We start from the raw sequence: 15,965 nt of genomic DNA on the forward strand, positions 1-15,965 counted from the left end.
CATATGCCCTGGCTGGGCATGGCGCGAGGACGCGATGACCGGGCCACACGACACCGTGACGACGGCGAATATCTCGACGAGCGAGAACGGAGACATCGCCGACACAAGTCCCGCGAGCACCACGACAACGAACCCACAGCTTCCACACGAGAACGCAGAGAGCGCCGACGGGCGGATGAGGCGAGGAGGCAAGCAGAGCTGGACATTGAAGATTTGAGGGCGCGCAGAGAATCTTACTACTCACGCAACGAGGCCGAGCGGAGGCGCGACCGAGACAGTCGCATGGAGAAGGAGAGCAGCAGACGGGCAGCTCCTGTCAAGGAAAAGTCACGCAGCAGTCGCGAAAAGGACGTGCGACGGGACAGCACGCGGAAGCCCAAGAGGCGAGAAGTGATACCTGATGATGAGGACGACTTCGTCTTTGGCCGCCCCAAGTCCATGGGCCATGTCGAAGAAGTCACTGTGCGACGATCGTCGGCGCGCAAGAGAAGCGAGGAAGGCAATTCTTCTAGCAGGACTGCCTACACTCCGCATTCTGGCTCTGGATCTGCGTCAGTCCGCAGGGTCGAAGTCCCGCCGTTGACCAGGTTAGACCCGTCTCCACTTGTACACGTAGCTCGACTAATGAGGGCCAGGAATTCTTCTACACGCGAGCCAAAAGCACATACACGTGATGCGCCTGTTAGAGAGGCCAGACCCTCTGGTACACGGCAGCGGAGCAACACTGTCAAGTCGCCACCCCCTACGCCGCTTACCAGGACGCAGTCGGTCAAGGATGCTGCCCGTAAGAGTACTGGGGGCATCTTATCAAGCTTGTTCTCCAAGCCTACTCCCATCTCACGTTCGTCTTCCCGTAGGGACCGGGATGAGGAGAAGAGGTTAGTACTAACATCACGTTGTCTCTACTGTGCTAACTCCATTCAGGGTCGACTGTCTCGTGTGCATGAACGATGACCTTCCTCTCAGCAAGACTGTCAAGCTTGCATGTGGTCACCGCATGTGCTACGGATGCCTCAAACGCCAATTCACCCTCTCGGTCAAGGATCCTGCCCACATGCCACCCCGATGCTGCACCTCAGAGCACATCCCGTTGAAGTATGCCGACCGACTCTTCGATGACAAGTTCAAGGTCCAATGGAACAAAAAGTTCCAAGAGTACACAACCGCCAACCGCCTGTACTGTCCCTCGAAAGGATGCGGCCAGTGGATCAAGCCTTCAAAGATCAAGATGGACCCAACGTACGGCCGCAAGTACGCACGCTGCAGCTCATGCAACACCAAGGTGTGCGTACTCTGCAACAGTAAATTCCACACGAAGCGCGAATGCCCCAAGGACGAGGAGACCAACCGTCTAGTCGAGATGGCCAAGGAGAAGGGTTGGCAACGGTGCTACAGCTGCAAGGCTGTAGTCGAGCTGAAAGAAGGTTGCAATCACATGACCTGGTAAGTCTAGCATGTCACTCGCACACATCACAAGATCTAACAGTAGTCTCTAGCCGCTGCACAGCACAATTCTGCATGGTCTGCGCCGCTCCCTGGAAAACCTGCAACTGCCCATGGTTCAACTATCAACACATTCCCGACGACGACCGCCTAAACGACATGCGCGTTCCCTACCCCCAACAAGCTCGCTACGCCGACGTAGAAGTCATCGAAATCCCGGAACAACCTTCTCCTCCCCTGGCCCGACGCCCCAGCGTCCGCACCCACAACCGCAGTGAACGCGACCTCCCCCGTCCCGAGTCCCGCAGGCTATCTGCTCACCTTCGCAACTCGCTCCACCTCAACCCCACGCCGACCGTTTCTTCCGTCCGCCGCGATGGACCGGAGGCCGCAGTATACGGCGTTGGTAACGCGGCTGCCCACCACATGAACGACTCGTACGCTATCCGCACCCCCGTGTCTGCTGTCCGCACCGCAACCCGCACCTCGACACCCCGCGGATCCTTTTTCAGCAGTAGCACACGCCGCCCTGCGCCTGCTCCCGCTCCCGTTCCTGTAGCCCGTCCCGTTCGACCTGCTCCCCCTCAGCAGGTCGTCACCTCTTCTACCATGGCTGGTCTATCCCGCGACGGCCGCAAAGTCGGGCAGAACCGTGTGGGCACTTGGCTCACTCATGTCCAAATCGATCCTGAAGCTACCAACACAGCGGCACAGGATGTCGAGGTGGATGACTGGAGGTGCGATGGTACTATGATTGGTATCGACTAGATATCGCATTCTCGCACACTCTGTGCAGAACCAAAACATAATGACGGCGTTTTTTTGCTTGGGTTTCATCTCCTCAACTAGCGTTTTCACTTCTTCGACTTTGCATTTTTCTGGATTTTACTTTGGGATACTACTGGATTTTGGGATACAGGGTTCTGTTTTTTTTTTCGGTTATGGGAATGTTTAGAGTTACCCTTCTGTCACCCTTTCACGGGTCACCTCTACGCGAGCAATCGCGACGACTTTTTCTTTGTATTGTGTGTATAGTCGTGTTGATATTTAGCGGTTTTTGGTTAGCATTTAGCCGGCAAGATACCCACCTTTACGCCCTCGTTTAATCAGTTATTATGTTAATGCTATCATTTTGTTGTCTATGGAATACGCTAGTCTACTTGAAACTATGGATGTGATGCTTGGTGAGTAGAAAGGGACCGAAGTGAACCATGTTTTGATGTGCAGGATGGAGAGAACTATGGTGTATGAGAAGTGGAGAAGGTTGATATTGATATTGTGATTATATCATCCGATTATAAAGGCTTTGTATACTTTGGTGCTTGTAATCCATCACGAGGCTTGCTGACAGTAAGCGAGACGGGGCACAGTAACTTGATAGATGATGACATTGACCCATAACCAAGAGCCATGTACCAACTAACCCCATGCTCCTACTCTGTACCATGATCTCATACTAATCTCGGCTACGACCAAGCCAGTTAGAGATACTGAGATCGATCCAAGTATCATGATGCATGACGCCAGAGTACGTGGCAACAGCACAATGGTCGCCTTGCTTGACCAGTATGCACAAAAATGAAGCGATGGATCCACGAGCAGAGAGGGGTAGCAGATCCACCCCCACACTGTACCAGCCTTCGTATACTGGTACCCGAGGCCGATGGATTGGCAAAAAGAATGGTTCGAAATATCTTGAGCTAGCTCAAGCACGGTGATGTCCCCTTCGTGGATCGAACACGATACCTCCAGATTTAGTGACTGATGACTTCAGTCTGGCGCTCTCCCAATTGAGCTAAGGAGACGATTTCTTATTGGGTGTTTTTTGAGAAGTATCAATTATATTTCGAGCGTTAACAGCTTCTCGCAAACAAATGAGGTGGCTAGTTTATCAAGTCCAAAAGGTTGCCTCGTGTGCGATGTACATCCGTGGAGCGAATGTTGTTGACTAGAAATAACAGAGGTTAGTGTACCGAGGCTCGCCCATCGCAAGTCCGTCAGCTCCACATCTCCATCTCCAACATCTTTCTGCGCCAAAGCTCCCACAACTCCACAACGTTGTCGCAAGACTTCCAGTCCCCATACAACACCTCCAGAATGCAGCCCTCACCCCTCGCGAACCCATTGGCAACCGTAGCCCAGCTCGAAACCTCCGGTTCCCAACTCGACGGCATCCCATCTGATCTCGAAGACTCAATCCGTTTCGCCGGCGCCCGCCTCACACAAGCCGCAGGCATACTCCTCCGCCTCCCACAAGAAGTCGTCGCACAAGCTATCGTAGTATCCATGCGCTTCTGGCTCGGCCCGGAAGGAGGAAGTCTCGCAGAATTCGGCGCAGAACAAGTCTCAGCCGCATCGCTATACCTCACCACGAAGCTCTCTGCCTATCCCAAGTCAGCGCGCAGTCTGGTTAACGTGTACGCGTATCTTGATTCGTTACCGGTTACCTATTTCGACGGAGACCATCTGGAGCAGTCGAAGGATGCGGCGAGATATTATGTGAGCGAGGGCACGTACGAGCGGCGCCGCGCAACGCTGTTCACGACCGAACAACGTATTCTTCGTACTCTTGGGTTCAATGTTGCCGTCCAGTTACCGTACACGCTATGTATAACATATATGCAAGCACTCGACATCTTCTCCCATCCTCGCGCATCCGAACTTGCGAAACGTGCGATTGCGCATTTGAATACTGCGTTACTGAGTCCGCAGTGCCTGTACCTTACGCATCAGCCACCGGCGCTGGCGACGGCAGCTATCTATCTGGCGGCGAGGGAGACGGGGATCAAGATGCCAGAGTGTGAGTGGTGGGAGGTGTTTGATACAGATAGAGAGGTTTTGGGGTTCTTGTGTGTGGGCATGTTGAGTCTGGAAGGATTTGCAAGGGAGGAACAGAAGAGGTGGGAGGGGAGGAAGTGTCCGATGAGTGTTGAAGCATTGGAGAGGGAGATCGAGAGGAGGAAGGAGGAAGAGGTGGATGAGGCTTGAGGCAGGCGCCTGGAAGATGACAAAAAACTTGCGCATTGTGCATCATGGCTTCTCACACGATATGCGCCATAAAGTTTGGTCCTATCTTGAAACCTACGGAATACACATCACGGATACTACAGGCCGCATGCCAATACCTCGTACGGTTCTCGAACCTCCATGACGAATACCGGATGTAGTACAATATTCACGATGTCGCACAATCTTCTGGAAACCCATACGCCTTCACGATGTCAGTCGTTGGCAAACAGTTTGCAAACCTGAAAAGCAGCGCCATCGGCATGATATGATCAGATATCTCGCCAGTACCACAACCAACCAAAGTTTCATTCACACCAATATGGCACAACGAGGAAGACAAGTTAGAGTAGGGGATCGTGTCGTCGTCGCTATCATCAATGAAGATGTCGATCACACCGGTTTGGCATTACGAAGAGTAGAACTTGAGATAGGAGATCCGCACGCATCGCTAGCAACTCAAGCAATGCTACGAATGCCACCGTCGCAGTTTGTTTCTCCCCAAAGACAGATGACTGATCGCAGTGTAAAAACTCAGAGCGGTCAAACTGTGAAGGGAGCCTACGAGCGGCGTGTTACTCGTTCACAGTCAGATTGGTATGAACAACGCGATGTGTATTCACAAATGTATCATGAATGGCTACGTCCTGGATTCCCACGATCATTAGATCATTACGAAACCTGTAGCATCGACAACCCTGGAAACAATAGCATGGAGACCCCTCTTTCTCCTGTTGGAGAACATGACACTACTTCCAGCTCTCGCATCAACCCAATAAGACTGAGTCGTAGTACTGCTGTAAAGCACAACAGTACGAAAGATAGGAAGACCGGAATTGAGAAGCACGACAGCACAGCGCACAACAGCCGCGCTTCAGAGATTGCGGCGGCTCATGCTCCAGCTGCCCAGTCTCCTGTAGATTCACGACCATCTAATGTACGACGTCGCTTTAGCTTCGAACTCGCTGACCCAAGCGATGCGACCGGATTGTCAGACCCGCCTGATTTTGAATACGTTCCGATAACTCCGGCGGCCACAGACCTAAAACGTCAACCGGCACTGGTATCGGAAGCAAATCACCAGGTGCGAGCGTCTATTAATCTCTCTCGACCACAAATACCTATCTGGGAAGAGCAAGGTCGTCCAGCAACCAAAGAAGAACGCGATCAAGAAGAGCTCAAAGACTTGGATAGGATGCGACGTCGCGTTCTGACGACTTTCGATGAGATATTGGGAGAGCGAAAGATTCCCACAGCGCTACTGTAAGAGTCATGGAGAGATATACATGCTATATCATAGAAGGCTAAGATGTGGATGTGAGAGTCAATACTATTGCTCGATCATCTGGCTTTGGCAAACACCATCCTGTCCACAGTCGAGCACATGACTTCCAGACCAACAGCACATTGTCAGCTAGCATGTGCTCACACTCAAACGCAACGTCACAACGCAACTGCTTGCTCTACTACACTGTGCATTCGTCTTTTAATCTCCTCATGACTACCACAAAAGCAAGATGAGAGTCCTATCATAATGCACCATTATAACTTTGACACAATGTATTATCAGTCTCACTTACAGTTTCACACCATCCTAAAGTATCGCGAAGTGCAGCCTACACTTTTTTTTTTTTTACATTAACAGATCACTATTTACACCCGATTCTCACTCCCTTCTAGGCCAACCACAGTGAATCTACTCTTCACACAACCTCAACTAAGGCACCTCATTTCTAGCTATGCCGCGCACACTCTTCGCTCTACCCACGGAAACCCACTCTTCCTGGCTAGACGTCTTCCCGCCATCACCTGGCTCTTCCCCACCACCCAAACGCACACCCCACGCAACTCCCCAAATGTTGTCTCGTATTCACGCCCTCAAAGACTCCCTCTCCATCATCAGACTATCGTTAAATACACGCATACACATGTCCCTCTCGCACAAACATCACGGCTTCTACTGCGTTCACTGCACCCCTCGTGCTACTCACGGAGCCTGCGGTCCAACGTGCCCTTTGCTACGCCCACAAAAGTCCTACGGCCCCTTTTTCGACGTCGCAGATGAAGACTGGTACAGACAACTCGCATCTGATAAAGCAAAGTACAGGGAAATCACGGATGATATGGCGGCACGGGGAACGACCGTGTACGCGAGTACTGTTGCGCGGTGGGAGAGGGCGGTAGCGAAATTGAGAAAGGGGGTTGAGATGCCGAGCGAATATTGGGAGAGCGAGGGGTGGCGGTATGTTAAGATTGTAGACAAGAGGAAGAGGATAGAGTTCACAAGGGGGTGGAGCTTCGAAGGGGCTTGGGGGAGTGGGCCTGGGTTGGAAGGGGAGGTGGCGCCTGAGGTGAGGAAGAGGAAGTTTGGAGGAAGTGTTGATGCTGATGGGGGTTATAGGTTGTTGGAAAACATTGCAAAACGAGTTAAGAGAATGTAGTTAGCATGCGTTAGAGGAGCCGAAGAGAGTAAAGAAGGTTTATTTGTGTGTGATGCTGACCCTTCTGTGTAAAACGCAGGTATGGTTATTGATAAGACATTCTTTCCAATTTCAGTTCTCCATCAAGGAACTTTTCCTTTTAATCTGTTACAAACATTGGTACAAGTACCTAGTACCGAATGAAACAAGAGGTTGCGAATACCTCTTGGGTTCGATATGATATACTGGTACTCGATCCTGAGTTAACTTTGAATATTCGAAGTTCAGAGGTTAGGTTTTGCCTGTTACAAATTAGTGAAAACCTTGTTCAAAGCAACTACTTCTTACCTGCATGGCTCTGAACGACTCTACTGTATCCGTAATTGTTTCCTTTAACCCTCTGAAGCTCATCCCTAGCTCCTTCTTTGTCCAAGAGTTGTCTACTAGGAAATGTTCATGTCGCGGTTTACCTTCTGGATCTGGCACCAAGCCGGCCCATTCTGGCGCCACATCTTTCAGTATAGCACAAACATCCTGGAAAAGGAATGTCCCGCCGACTGGTAGAAAACGTCCTCCAGTTGCATGCTCGAATGCTTTAAGGTGTGCTTGAGCGACATCCCGAACGTCGCAAAACGCAGGCAGAGGTGTTGGTGGAACTTCTTTGACGTGCCCTGTCATCAGGTTCCAGATGTCGAGCGCAGATTGATTTAAATTTGCAGTGGAGTCAAGCTGGGCGACTGGACCATAAATCATGGGGGGATTAACGGTCGCGAGGCTGAAGTTTGGCTTCTCTGCTTCTACAAAGTCCCACGCAGCAAGTTCTGCGAGCTTCTTGGAAGCGCTTTTATGTTCAATCAGCATCTTACTCGGTAGATTCTTTGGACTAGGACTTACACGTATTGAAGTGGCTTGACTCTGAGTGCTTGCTCCTTGGTGATCGGATTCCAATCCTTCTCGGTGTAGACGTACCCTGGTCGTGGACCCTTGGAAAAGTCACAGACAGCTGCAAATGATGATGTTACCACTACACGTTTGATTCTGCCATCGGTCCTTTTCGCAGCACTTTTTAGAATTCCAAGAGTACCATGGACAGCAGGAAGGTATACATCGTCGAAATTCTTGACACCGTTATAGAAAGGCGAAGCCACATGGATTATGCCGTCGACACCATCGAGATAACTGTCGAATGCGCCTGGTGCGGTGATATCAGGGACAATTACCAGCTCGTACTTTAGACCAGAGATTCCAAGCTTGTTGGCGGCTGTATGTACTTGTGCTGCAGACTTCTGGCTCCGCACCGCTCCGCGAACGAAATATCCTGCAGACGTGAAACACAAGAGGGTCTGAATACCGACAAACCCGGAGACACCAGTCATGAGAACTGCTTTGGAAGCCATTCTGCGCTAGCGATGAGGTAATGAGCTTTGGATATACTGAAAGCTGTTGGAGCAACCTCACCTAATCGGAGGTGATTAGGGTGATCTTTCTGAATAGGTGCAAAGGCTAGTTTGAGATACAAGTAGATTGAATCGCTACTGAGACTAAAAAGGTATTCTCCAACCTTTCGTGAATGAAGTAGTATATGGAGGGGATTTCCGAGCTTGACCCTCGGGTGATCACTAAACACCAAACTCTGGGTAAGTAAGCAGGATACTAAACATCAAACCCTACGCGCGTAAGCTGTATCATCTTTTACTTTTCTGGTGAACAACAAACATTGAACCCCGCTACATAGGTAGCTTGAACCGAGGTATAGGGAGCAGGAGCAGCAGCATAAAAAGCGAGGGTGGTTGACTGGATTGAGACAAATCCTTAACTAGTCCAAGGTCTTCAAACGGAACCATTGCTTCTCTTACTGAACATCTTTTTCGGGACATTCTCTGCAAGATACATCAAAGATGCCCATCTGGCTCGTTCTTCATGGCTCAGCAACTTTCACTGACGAAGCCTCCCGCGAGGCGTTTGCCAAGGACGTTACCTCCAAAATATACAAGATGATTCCGCCCTTTTACACTGACGTATCATTTGTCCCAACGCCATCCCAGTATGTCGGTGGCGTGAAGAATGATAAGATGGTGCGATTCGTCATCTTCGAGCTAGCAGGAACGCACAATGCCGCTGAGGAGCGCGAGGCGTGGATTCATCACATCGACTCTGTGATAAAGCCTCATATTGCAGATAAAGGCTATGATTGGGAATTTCATATCGAAGAACCACGGAGAGATTTGTGGAAGATCCAAGGATTGATACCACCGCCATTGGTGAGCGAGGCGCACAAGAAGTGGAGAAGAGAGAACAAGCCGACTCCATATACTAAGCAGGATGGACGGATCGAGAAAGCGTTGCTGTAAGAACGGACAAGGTGGCCTTTTGCCCGATTCGAGTTGATGGCTTTGATTTTGTTATGACCGAGGAAACTTTGGTGGTGGAGATAAGGTGCGATAAGAACAGGTAGTATGGTTACGAGGGTAGAAACATAAGAGTGAATCAACGCACCTGGTTTTACGTCTGAGATAACATCATTCGTTTTGAGAGGTCATGTTGTCTTAGAGACGTCTGGTTCGCACACTGGTGTACTAGCATCGTTACCCATGTAGTGTTCAGGCTCCTGTATGTCGCTCAAAAAGCTCCTTGATCGCTTGAAATTCGGGGCCCGCTCGGCTGTAGGACCATGAAGTCAAGATCATTATGCGATCCTGAGGCTGTAGTTATGCTTTTGATAGCTATTCGTATTGCTGAACATGTATATGTAAAGGTCAAAGTCTGGATCGTATTTAGCGCAAGCTTTGTAGACATATCAACAGGGCATATTCAGCTCTAAGTGCGGGCAGGAGTGCAGTATCCTTGGGTGGCTGTAAGGCTAAGCGATCGCCGCTGCAGCGTTGCAGATGTGGTTATTCGAGCCTCCTGTGACGTGCGTCGCGGCTAAACCATGACATGACGTCAACGCGAGCTTAGACAAACTACAGCTCCAGAACTCGACGTCTTGCATACAACCAACTTAACTCAAACCTATACATCTCGCAACACCAGAATCTTTGTCAATCTCAATTCCTTTGTACCAATTTACATCATGAGCTTCCTTCGCCCCATGTCGATGCTGCGTTCGGCAGCTCTACGGCCCGCACTTTCGGCGGCCCCCCGTGCCCGTGTACAAGTCCGCTTCGCGACCTCAGATTACGGTTCCGGTAAGGGCAACCCAGCTGGAGAGTCACCAGAGAAGCAAGGCCAGAACCCCAGCGAGAACCTCGAGCATCCCGGCCCCGCACCGCCCAAGGTTGCCCAAGGCCAGTCTTCGTCGTCGCCAAACAAGGACGGCAACTCGAACCAGAATGAGTCCCCCAAGCCCTCATCAGAGTCGCCAGCTCCTTCATCAAACAAGTCTGGCAAGCGCGAATTCTCGACATTTGCACGCCAGATGAAGGAGAGCAAAGAGCCAGCCGTCAAGCAGGGTCAAGACAACAAGCCCAGCCCCAACGAAGTCAAAGGTGCGAAACCCAAAATCCTCAACGAAAACCCTCCTGCACCCGAAGAAGAGAGCGAGGACGTCAAGCAACACAACAAGGACATGGATAACCGGGCGGAACAGGCGCATGAGAAGGTCGACAACGAGGAAGCAGAGAAAGACAAAGTCCCTGCCAGCTTCTGGAAAGGTACGTTATGTCAAAGCGACAGGCATTAGATATGTTGCTAACAAGTGCACAGGCGAAGGTGGACGAAGTGGATCTGAAGGCGTACGAGGATGAGCAAGAGCTTATGCAGAGCGCGAACAACATGACCCTGATGTATAATTAGCTAGAGATGACTGTCGAGAGTCTCAGGAAATGCGTTGCATCCATCAAGCACCAAGTGCTTAATTGACGTGTTTGCTTGCTCCCCATGAGTTGTTGCGTGTAAAAGAAGGGCTGAGCTTCATAACTCTTGTGCATGTTGGGCCGATGACGTAGTGGGCTAGCGTGGTGATCGCCCCCGCATTATGGGGATGGGAATTTTTTGAAATGCCATGGCGACACACGGCACAGCCGAGTGGAGCTATTTCGTGCCACTTGTGCCATGATGATGAGTTTTGACATGGCAAACAAGACGACATGCCTCGGGGGTTCTCCCAGACTGTCAGATGTCAAACATAACAAAGGCCTAGACCGTGTTTGCAGAAGACGATCTCACAATTGCGCACAGTCAAAAGACGCGGTTGCATGTGGCCATAGCTCCTCATTGGCTGCTTCTGGAGGCAGGCGCGTTGGGGATCTTGTTTGTCCAAGCTCCATACGTGCAGCACTACGTCACTTCCACGCACACAATCTACCCGCCATTGTCTGTCCCTCCCCTCATAAACGCTCTGCCCACCATTACCTCTAGTCCTCACACCTCTGCCGAGTTTGCCTAAATCTCGACCCTCGTCTTTTTCTCTATCACCCATATTAAGCATTCTCACAGCTGCACATCATGAGGTTTTCCCTTACGTCCACTCTTGTGGCATCGCTTGCTGCTACAGCAACGGCCAACAGTTGGTTTGGAAGCGCCGGTGCGTATAGTAAACAAGCCCTCCCCTTTGTTTTTGAATTGCCCATCGCGTCATGCAGCAGTAAACTGACGTCAGGAAGCAGTCTACGACAAGTGGCATGAGACGGAGCTTGAGCGCTGGCTCAGCGACCACGGCGTTCCCCACCCCAGCCCCTCTGACCGCAAGAACCTCCAGTCGACGGTCAAGGCCAACTGGAACGACAAGGTTGTGACTCCCTACACCAGCTGGGATGCACAGACTCTCTCGAACTACCTGACCCTCAAGGGCCAGCAGGCCAAGAAGGGCACTGAGAAGGATGCCAAGAGCCTCGCTGAGCAGGTCAAGGTCTACTGGACTGAGACTGAGGACTCGGCGAACCAGGCCTATGGTAGCGTCAAGGACTGGATCTTCGATTCGTACGTGCCAGTGCCAGTATCACATCATCTGTACAATGGCTAACAATCCGCAGTTGGTCAGATTCTCAGCTCAAGGCTTTTGCCGACAAGCACGGCATCCCCGTCCCCCAGCCCCGCCAGCGTGACTCTCTTCTCGCAGCCGTTCGTGACAACTACCAGTCTGCAGCCGAGAAGGCCAAGGAGACTGCCAACTACCCCGGTGACTGGCTCTACGCTTCCTGGTCTGACTCTGACCTCAAGTCTTGGTTCGACGAGCGCGGCTACAATGTTCCCCAGCCCAGCACCCGCGACTCGATGATTGCTGCTCTCCGCCGCCAGTCTCGTCTTGCTAGCCAGCAATCCCAGAGTGCCTACGCTTCCGTTTCTTCCGCTGCTGCCAACGCCCAGCAGAGCCTCAGTGACGCCCTCCTTGACTCTTGGTCTGACAGCCAGATCAAGGAGTGGGCTGACAAGAACGGCATCAAGGTTCCCCAGGGTTCCAAGCGTAACGAGCTCATCGCTCTTGCCCGCAAGCACCGCGCTCGTCTCTATGGCGACAGCGCTTCTGCCTCTGCCGAATCTGTCTCTGCTTCTGGTGCTTCCGCTTACGGTGCCGCTACCTCCAAGGCTGGTAACCAGTACGCTGCTGCCACCGGTGGATTCGCTTACTACACCGACTTGATCAAGCAACAGATTGGTCTCGCTGAGGCTAGCGTTGCCTCCGCTACTGATGCTGCCGGATCCAGCGCCAGCTCTGCTTCTGCCCGTGCTTCCTCCAGCGCCACCTCCCTTACTGGCGCTGCTGCCAAGGCTGCCTCCTCATCCTCGTCCTCTATCTCCAAGTCGGCTGCCAGCGCCAACGCCGCTGCCTCCTCATCCGCTTCCAGCGCTTCGTCTGTTGCCTCAAAGTCTGCTCAGAGCGGATACGATGCTGCTGCCGCTAGCGCCAGCTCCGCCTCTGCCTCTGCTAAGCAGGAGTTGTAAGCGTCTCGCTACCAATCACCACCGACAAGCAACGTTCGGTCATATCCTTCCTCCCTTTGATATGACTGCCATACGTGCCACTTTCACGACCTTACGATCTGCGTACGGAATAGGCGGAAAATGAAATGGAATCACTGTAACATTAGGATCACAACGATATCCCCTCTGCGACCACCTCCTAGTAGGCTTTCGGAGGGTCGATTTGAGTTTTTCTTTCATTCCTTCCTTGGAAATTGGGAAGGAAGGATGCACGGCGTCTCACGTAGTTTAGTATGCCGCTTGATAATGAAAAAAAGTATAATTGCATCTGCTATGTTCGAATGGATGGGTGTTTGATGTAGGATGTAAGGTTATGTGTGGAGAACGCGGCGGGACGGGAGCATATGTTGCCGTGGTGACATGCTCAGGGTGGTGGTGAATGGCAGCCAAGTAACTCGGAACCATATTCATCTGTCGATGCAAATTCGTAGGCAACTTGCAGTATCGTATGTAGCCATTGGAGTCGGCGCTAATCTGACGCGGCCTGAACTAATGATATCTGACACCTGCGGCACCATCAAACCCAACACCAACCACAACTTTATTGTGCACATGTCATCACAAGAGGAGCGCATTTTGCGCAGCTTCCAGAACATACACTGCCAACATTACAAGCTTTGACAAGCTCATCGCCCCGTAATCCGCGGACCGATTTGTTTCACTGCAGATCTGCGACGCGAACACCCTGTTTCGAGTCTCACGGCCGTCTCCAGTTTTCTCACCGTACGAATGGGACGAGAAGAAGCGAACTCCGCATGAGTAGATTGTCAAAGAGTAATCCCGGTTCCCTCTCTCCGGATTCTGATAAGGTTGGGAGCGCTGTTCATGAGGTGCAGGTTGTGAGAGCATGCGTGGCTCAGCGCCCAAAGGTGACTTCATCGGCCCGTAAATCAGACAGACTGTGTAATCGGAGGCTCGGGATGCGAGGAAGTATAAGACGGCGCTCAGGTGTCTGTCAAATGGTGCATCAGTCTCATCAATCTTTCCAAGCATTCCTTCGTTCCTTCCTCTACGATCGCTACTCACCTGGCGTGAGCTAGACTTCAATTTACTACATACATCAACGTATACATATATCTAATCTCAAATCTACTATTCGCGATTCACACATACGCCAAAATGAAGACCTTCACCCTCCTCTGCCTTTTCGCCTCCGCCATCGCAGCTCCAGCTCCCCAAGCCTCAGGCACCACCAACTGCGCCGCCATCCAAATGAAGCTCGAGCAAGGCATCCAAGCCAACCTCGACATTCAAGCCCAAGAGCTAAAAGGGTATGCTTACTCCCTTTCCGCACAAAACTCCACAATACTGACAGGTACCCCCTCAGCGTGTACGCCCTAAAACTTCAAGGCGGAACCGCCGGCTTCAACGCCACTCAAACCTCCGTTCTCGCAATCCAACAACGCGGCGTCGACATTCGCGCCAACAACCAGAAACTCGCCAAGGAGATCAACAGCCCGGCTGCTGATGGACTGGCTATTGTAGCTGGTGCGCAGACCAAGGAGATTGATCAGGTCAAGAGTTTGAAGGGCAATGCAGCGGCGGATGGAGAGACGATCAAGATGTTGGTGCAGGAGGTCATGGATGGGACGATGCAGAATCAGAAGAACTTACAGGCGGCAAAGGGTCAGGCATGTGCGAAGTAGGGAGTTAGCTCGAGCAGGAGTGAGGTGGGTAGCATGTGTTTAACTGTAAGAGTATTGCTGAGTGCTGTCTTTGAGGGGGTTGTATGGCATGATATTTCAAGAGAGGTAATGCTAGTCTGGTATCCACAGTTTCGTCTACGATAATTCAACGTGTAGTACGCAAATGCTCAAATGGTGCACTGCATGCATCAGTATATCAGAGATTAACAAATTCACAAATCACTTACGCATTGGATAAACTAGTCACAGCTGTTAGTCTCTTTTTTTTTGCTCGGAATCGGATCTAACACTTACTCCGCTACCGTTGCAAGAGTCGAGGGCGGGCTGTCCACCCCTACCAGGGTATACACAATTCCTAAATGTAGGGAAAGTCGGATTTGGACTTCCTGGTTCTTGACACTATACGCGTATTATGAATTGAGATTCTTGTTCTTCTTATGCTTCGCTAATAACTCACGCAGAAGGACCAGCTCTGCGAACAGTTAGTAGGTGCTGGCTTTCTAGTGATCTGTGCTGTACTCACATAGGGACCCGGACATGAAGACCCTGACGGTAAACCCCATCCTCCATTACAAAAAGCGGCCTCAGAAGAGGCAGCGATAGCCGCAAGAATTGGCAGGGCAAGTTTCATGGTAGTGGATGACGAGGATACGTTATTTCTCCAAGGGTGTACCAAACAACTAGTCGTGTGGTGAACACACATATATACCCGATATTGCCATCTTATACGGATGAATTCTTGTCCAGCAGCAATGAGCGGTCACTCATCAACAATGTCTCACCGATGTACCTGGACATTCTGGATTAATTGTGGTTCCTACTTGGTTTCCGCCGCGATATATCCGCAACTAGCTCAAGCTAGGTAGTCAATTTCGCCACGTCGTGAAGGCAGAATAGAGTAGGGGTCGTGCGGTGAAGACTTTCCATGGAATATGAATGATAGAGTACAGTGTAAGAGGAAACGGGTAATGCTCTTCTTACCAAACAAGTGGCAGCGAGCAAATAGCCTGACTTCTCATGATTGAGTTGATATTGCGCTACTGCCAAAGTACCGAACCAAACTGCTGGTGAAGTGGTCGTCGGGTACGTAAGTACCGGTGGACTAGACCAAGCTGCAGGGTTCAATTGAGGCGGTAACCCGGAAACCGGCTACCGCTAAGGAGCTTCCGAGCATAGCGACTGTACGGAAGAAGACATACGAAGCATCGTAGTGTCGCAAACAGTGAGTTGTGGACCCATTGCGCAGCTGCCGGCTGGGCAGCTTACGCTAGCACTAGCACGGACTTGGCTAGCGCCAGGAACTAATACGTACGTAAAGGCACCGGGATAAGTGCTCTCCTCCAAGGCCCGAATGAATCTGAAACGGAATGGTTTTGACGACAATGGTGATGCTGAATTGGAGGAATATTGCTGTTCAGTAATCATGTAGGAATACATATGTAGATGGTGATGTAGGTGTGTTTTCCGGCTACCTGGTTTCCGCTACATGCAAATGTACATGTTCATTCACTGAAGTGAGTAAAACCGA

The 15,965-nt window shown here is 51.1% G+C and overlaps 10 protein-coding genes and 1 non-coding gene across 11 annotated transcripts; 8 read left to right on the forward strand and 3 right to left on the reverse strand.

Annotated features, from left to right (window-relative positions):
* Positions 1-18: 18 nt before the first annotated feature.
* CC77DRAFT_1065356 (hypothetical protein) lies at positions 19-2,211 on the forward strand (the record flags this gene model as incomplete). The annotated part of the gene is made up of 4 exons (XM_018528803.1): positions 19-587; positions 636-878; positions 925-1,386; positions 1,497-2,211. 4 exons carry the CDS (start codon positions 19-21, stop codon positions 2,209-2,211), a joined length of 1,989 nt encoding a protein of 662 aa, XP_018381758.1.
* A 950-nt stretch (positions 2,212-3,161) lies between these two features.
* Positions 3,162-3,248, reverse strand: CC77DRAFT_t88. Its single transcript has one exon. It is a non-coding gene; the product is annotated as a tRNA-Phe (tRNA).
* A 103-nt stretch (positions 3,249-3,351) lies between these two features.
* CC77DRAFT_401663 (hypothetical protein) lies at positions 3,352-4,574 on the forward strand. Its single transcript, XM_018531541.1, has one exon. The coding sequence runs from the start codon at positions 3,541-3,543 to the stop codon at positions 4,429-4,431; it is 891 nt and encodes a 296-aa protein (XP_018381759.1). The 5' UTR covers positions 3,352-3,540; the 3' UTR covers positions 4,432-4,574.
* On the forward strand, positions 4,483-5,849 carry CC77DRAFT_401752 (hypothetical protein). The gene has a single exon (XM_018531544.1). The coding sequence runs from the start codon at positions 4,718-4,720 to the stop codon at positions 5,714-5,716; it is 999 nt and encodes a 332-aa protein (XP_018381760.1). The 5' UTR covers positions 4,483-4,717; the 3' UTR covers positions 5,717-5,849.
* A 339-nt stretch (positions 5,850-6,188) lies between these two features.
* Positions 6,189-6,880, forward strand: CC77DRAFT_1078456 (hypothetical protein; the record flags this gene model as incomplete). Its single annotated transcript, XM_018529286.1, has 2 exons — positions 6,189-6,800; positions 6,851-6,880. The coding sequence occupies 2 exons, from the start codon at positions 6,189-6,191 to the stop codon at positions 6,878-6,880; spliced, it is 642 nt and encodes a 213-aa protein (XP_018381761.1).
* Positions 6,881-6,937: 57 nt separating this feature from the next.
* CC77DRAFT_1078462 (NAD(P)-binding protein) lies at positions 6,938-8,266 on the reverse strand (the record flags this gene model as incomplete). The annotated part of the gene is made up of 3 exons (XM_018529287.1): positions 6,938-7,171; positions 7,218-7,710; positions 7,764-8,266. The coding sequence occupies 3 exons, from the start codon at positions 8,264-8,266 to the stop codon at positions 7,154-7,156; spliced, it is 1,014 nt and encodes a 337-aa protein (XP_018381762.1). The 3' UTR covers positions 6,938-7,153.
* A 3-nt stretch (positions 8,267-8,269) lies between these two features.
* CC77DRAFT_401772 (hypothetical protein) lies at positions 8,270-9,354 on the forward strand. Its single transcript, XM_018531545.1, has one exon. It carries the CDS (start codon positions 8,768-8,770, stop codon positions 9,218-9,220), a length of 453 nt encoding a protein of 150 aa, XP_018381763.1. The 5' UTR covers positions 8,270-8,767; the 3' UTR covers positions 9,221-9,354.
* A 451-nt stretch (positions 9,355-9,805) lies between these two features.
* On the forward strand, positions 9,806-10,648 carry CC77DRAFT_1024225 (hypothetical protein). Its single transcript, XM_018525830.1, has 2 exons — positions 9,806-10,522; positions 10,575-10,648. Exons 1-2 carry the CDS (start codon positions 9,943-9,945, stop codon positions 10,613-10,615), a joined length of 621 nt encoding a protein of 206 aa, XP_018381764.1. The 5' UTR covers positions 9,806-9,942; the 3' UTR covers positions 10,616-10,648.
* A 667-nt stretch (positions 10,649-11,315) lies between these two features.
* Positions 11,316-12,752, forward strand: CC77DRAFT_1012505 (hypothetical protein; the record flags this gene model as incomplete). Its single annotated transcript, XM_018523770.1, has 3 exons — positions 11,316-11,394; positions 11,477-11,789; positions 11,843-12,752. 3 exons carry the CDS (start codon positions 11,316-11,318, stop codon positions 12,750-12,752), a joined length of 1,302 nt encoding a protein of 433 aa, XP_018381765.1.
* Positions 12,753-13,898: 1,146 nt separating this feature from the next.
* CC77DRAFT_944850 (hypothetical protein) lies at positions 13,899-14,437 on the forward strand (the record flags this gene model as incomplete). The annotated part of the gene is made up of 2 exons (XM_018534987.1): positions 13,899-14,062; positions 14,119-14,437. Coding segments are annotated over 2 exons (483 nt in total), but the record flags the coding sequence as incomplete, so codon positions are not given.
* A 105-nt stretch (positions 14,438-14,542) lies between these two features.
* CC77DRAFT_401881 (hypothetical protein) lies at positions 14,543-15,435 on the reverse strand. The gene is made up of 6 exons (XM_018531546.1): positions 15,419-15,435; positions 14,961-15,227; positions 14,895-14,909; positions 14,732-14,836; positions 14,665-14,676; positions 14,543-14,616 (listed from the first exon to the last, which is right to left on the reverse strand). Exons 2-6 carry the CDS (start codon positions 15,138-15,140, stop codon positions 14,605-14,607), a joined length of 324 nt encoding a protein of 107 aa, XP_018381767.1. The 5' UTR covers positions 15,141-15,227; positions 15,419-15,435; the 3' UTR covers positions 14,543-14,604.
* Between the last annotated feature and the right edge of the window lie 530 nt (positions 15,436-15,965).

Source organism: Alternaria alternata (assembly GCF_001642055.1).
Source record: "Alternaria alternata strain SRC1lrK2f unplaced genomic scaffold CC77scaffold_22, whole genome shotgun sequence".
Classification (NCBI taxonomy): Eukaryota; Fungi; Ascomycota; class Dothideomycetes; order Pleosporales; family Pleosporaceae; genus Alternaria; species Alternaria alternata.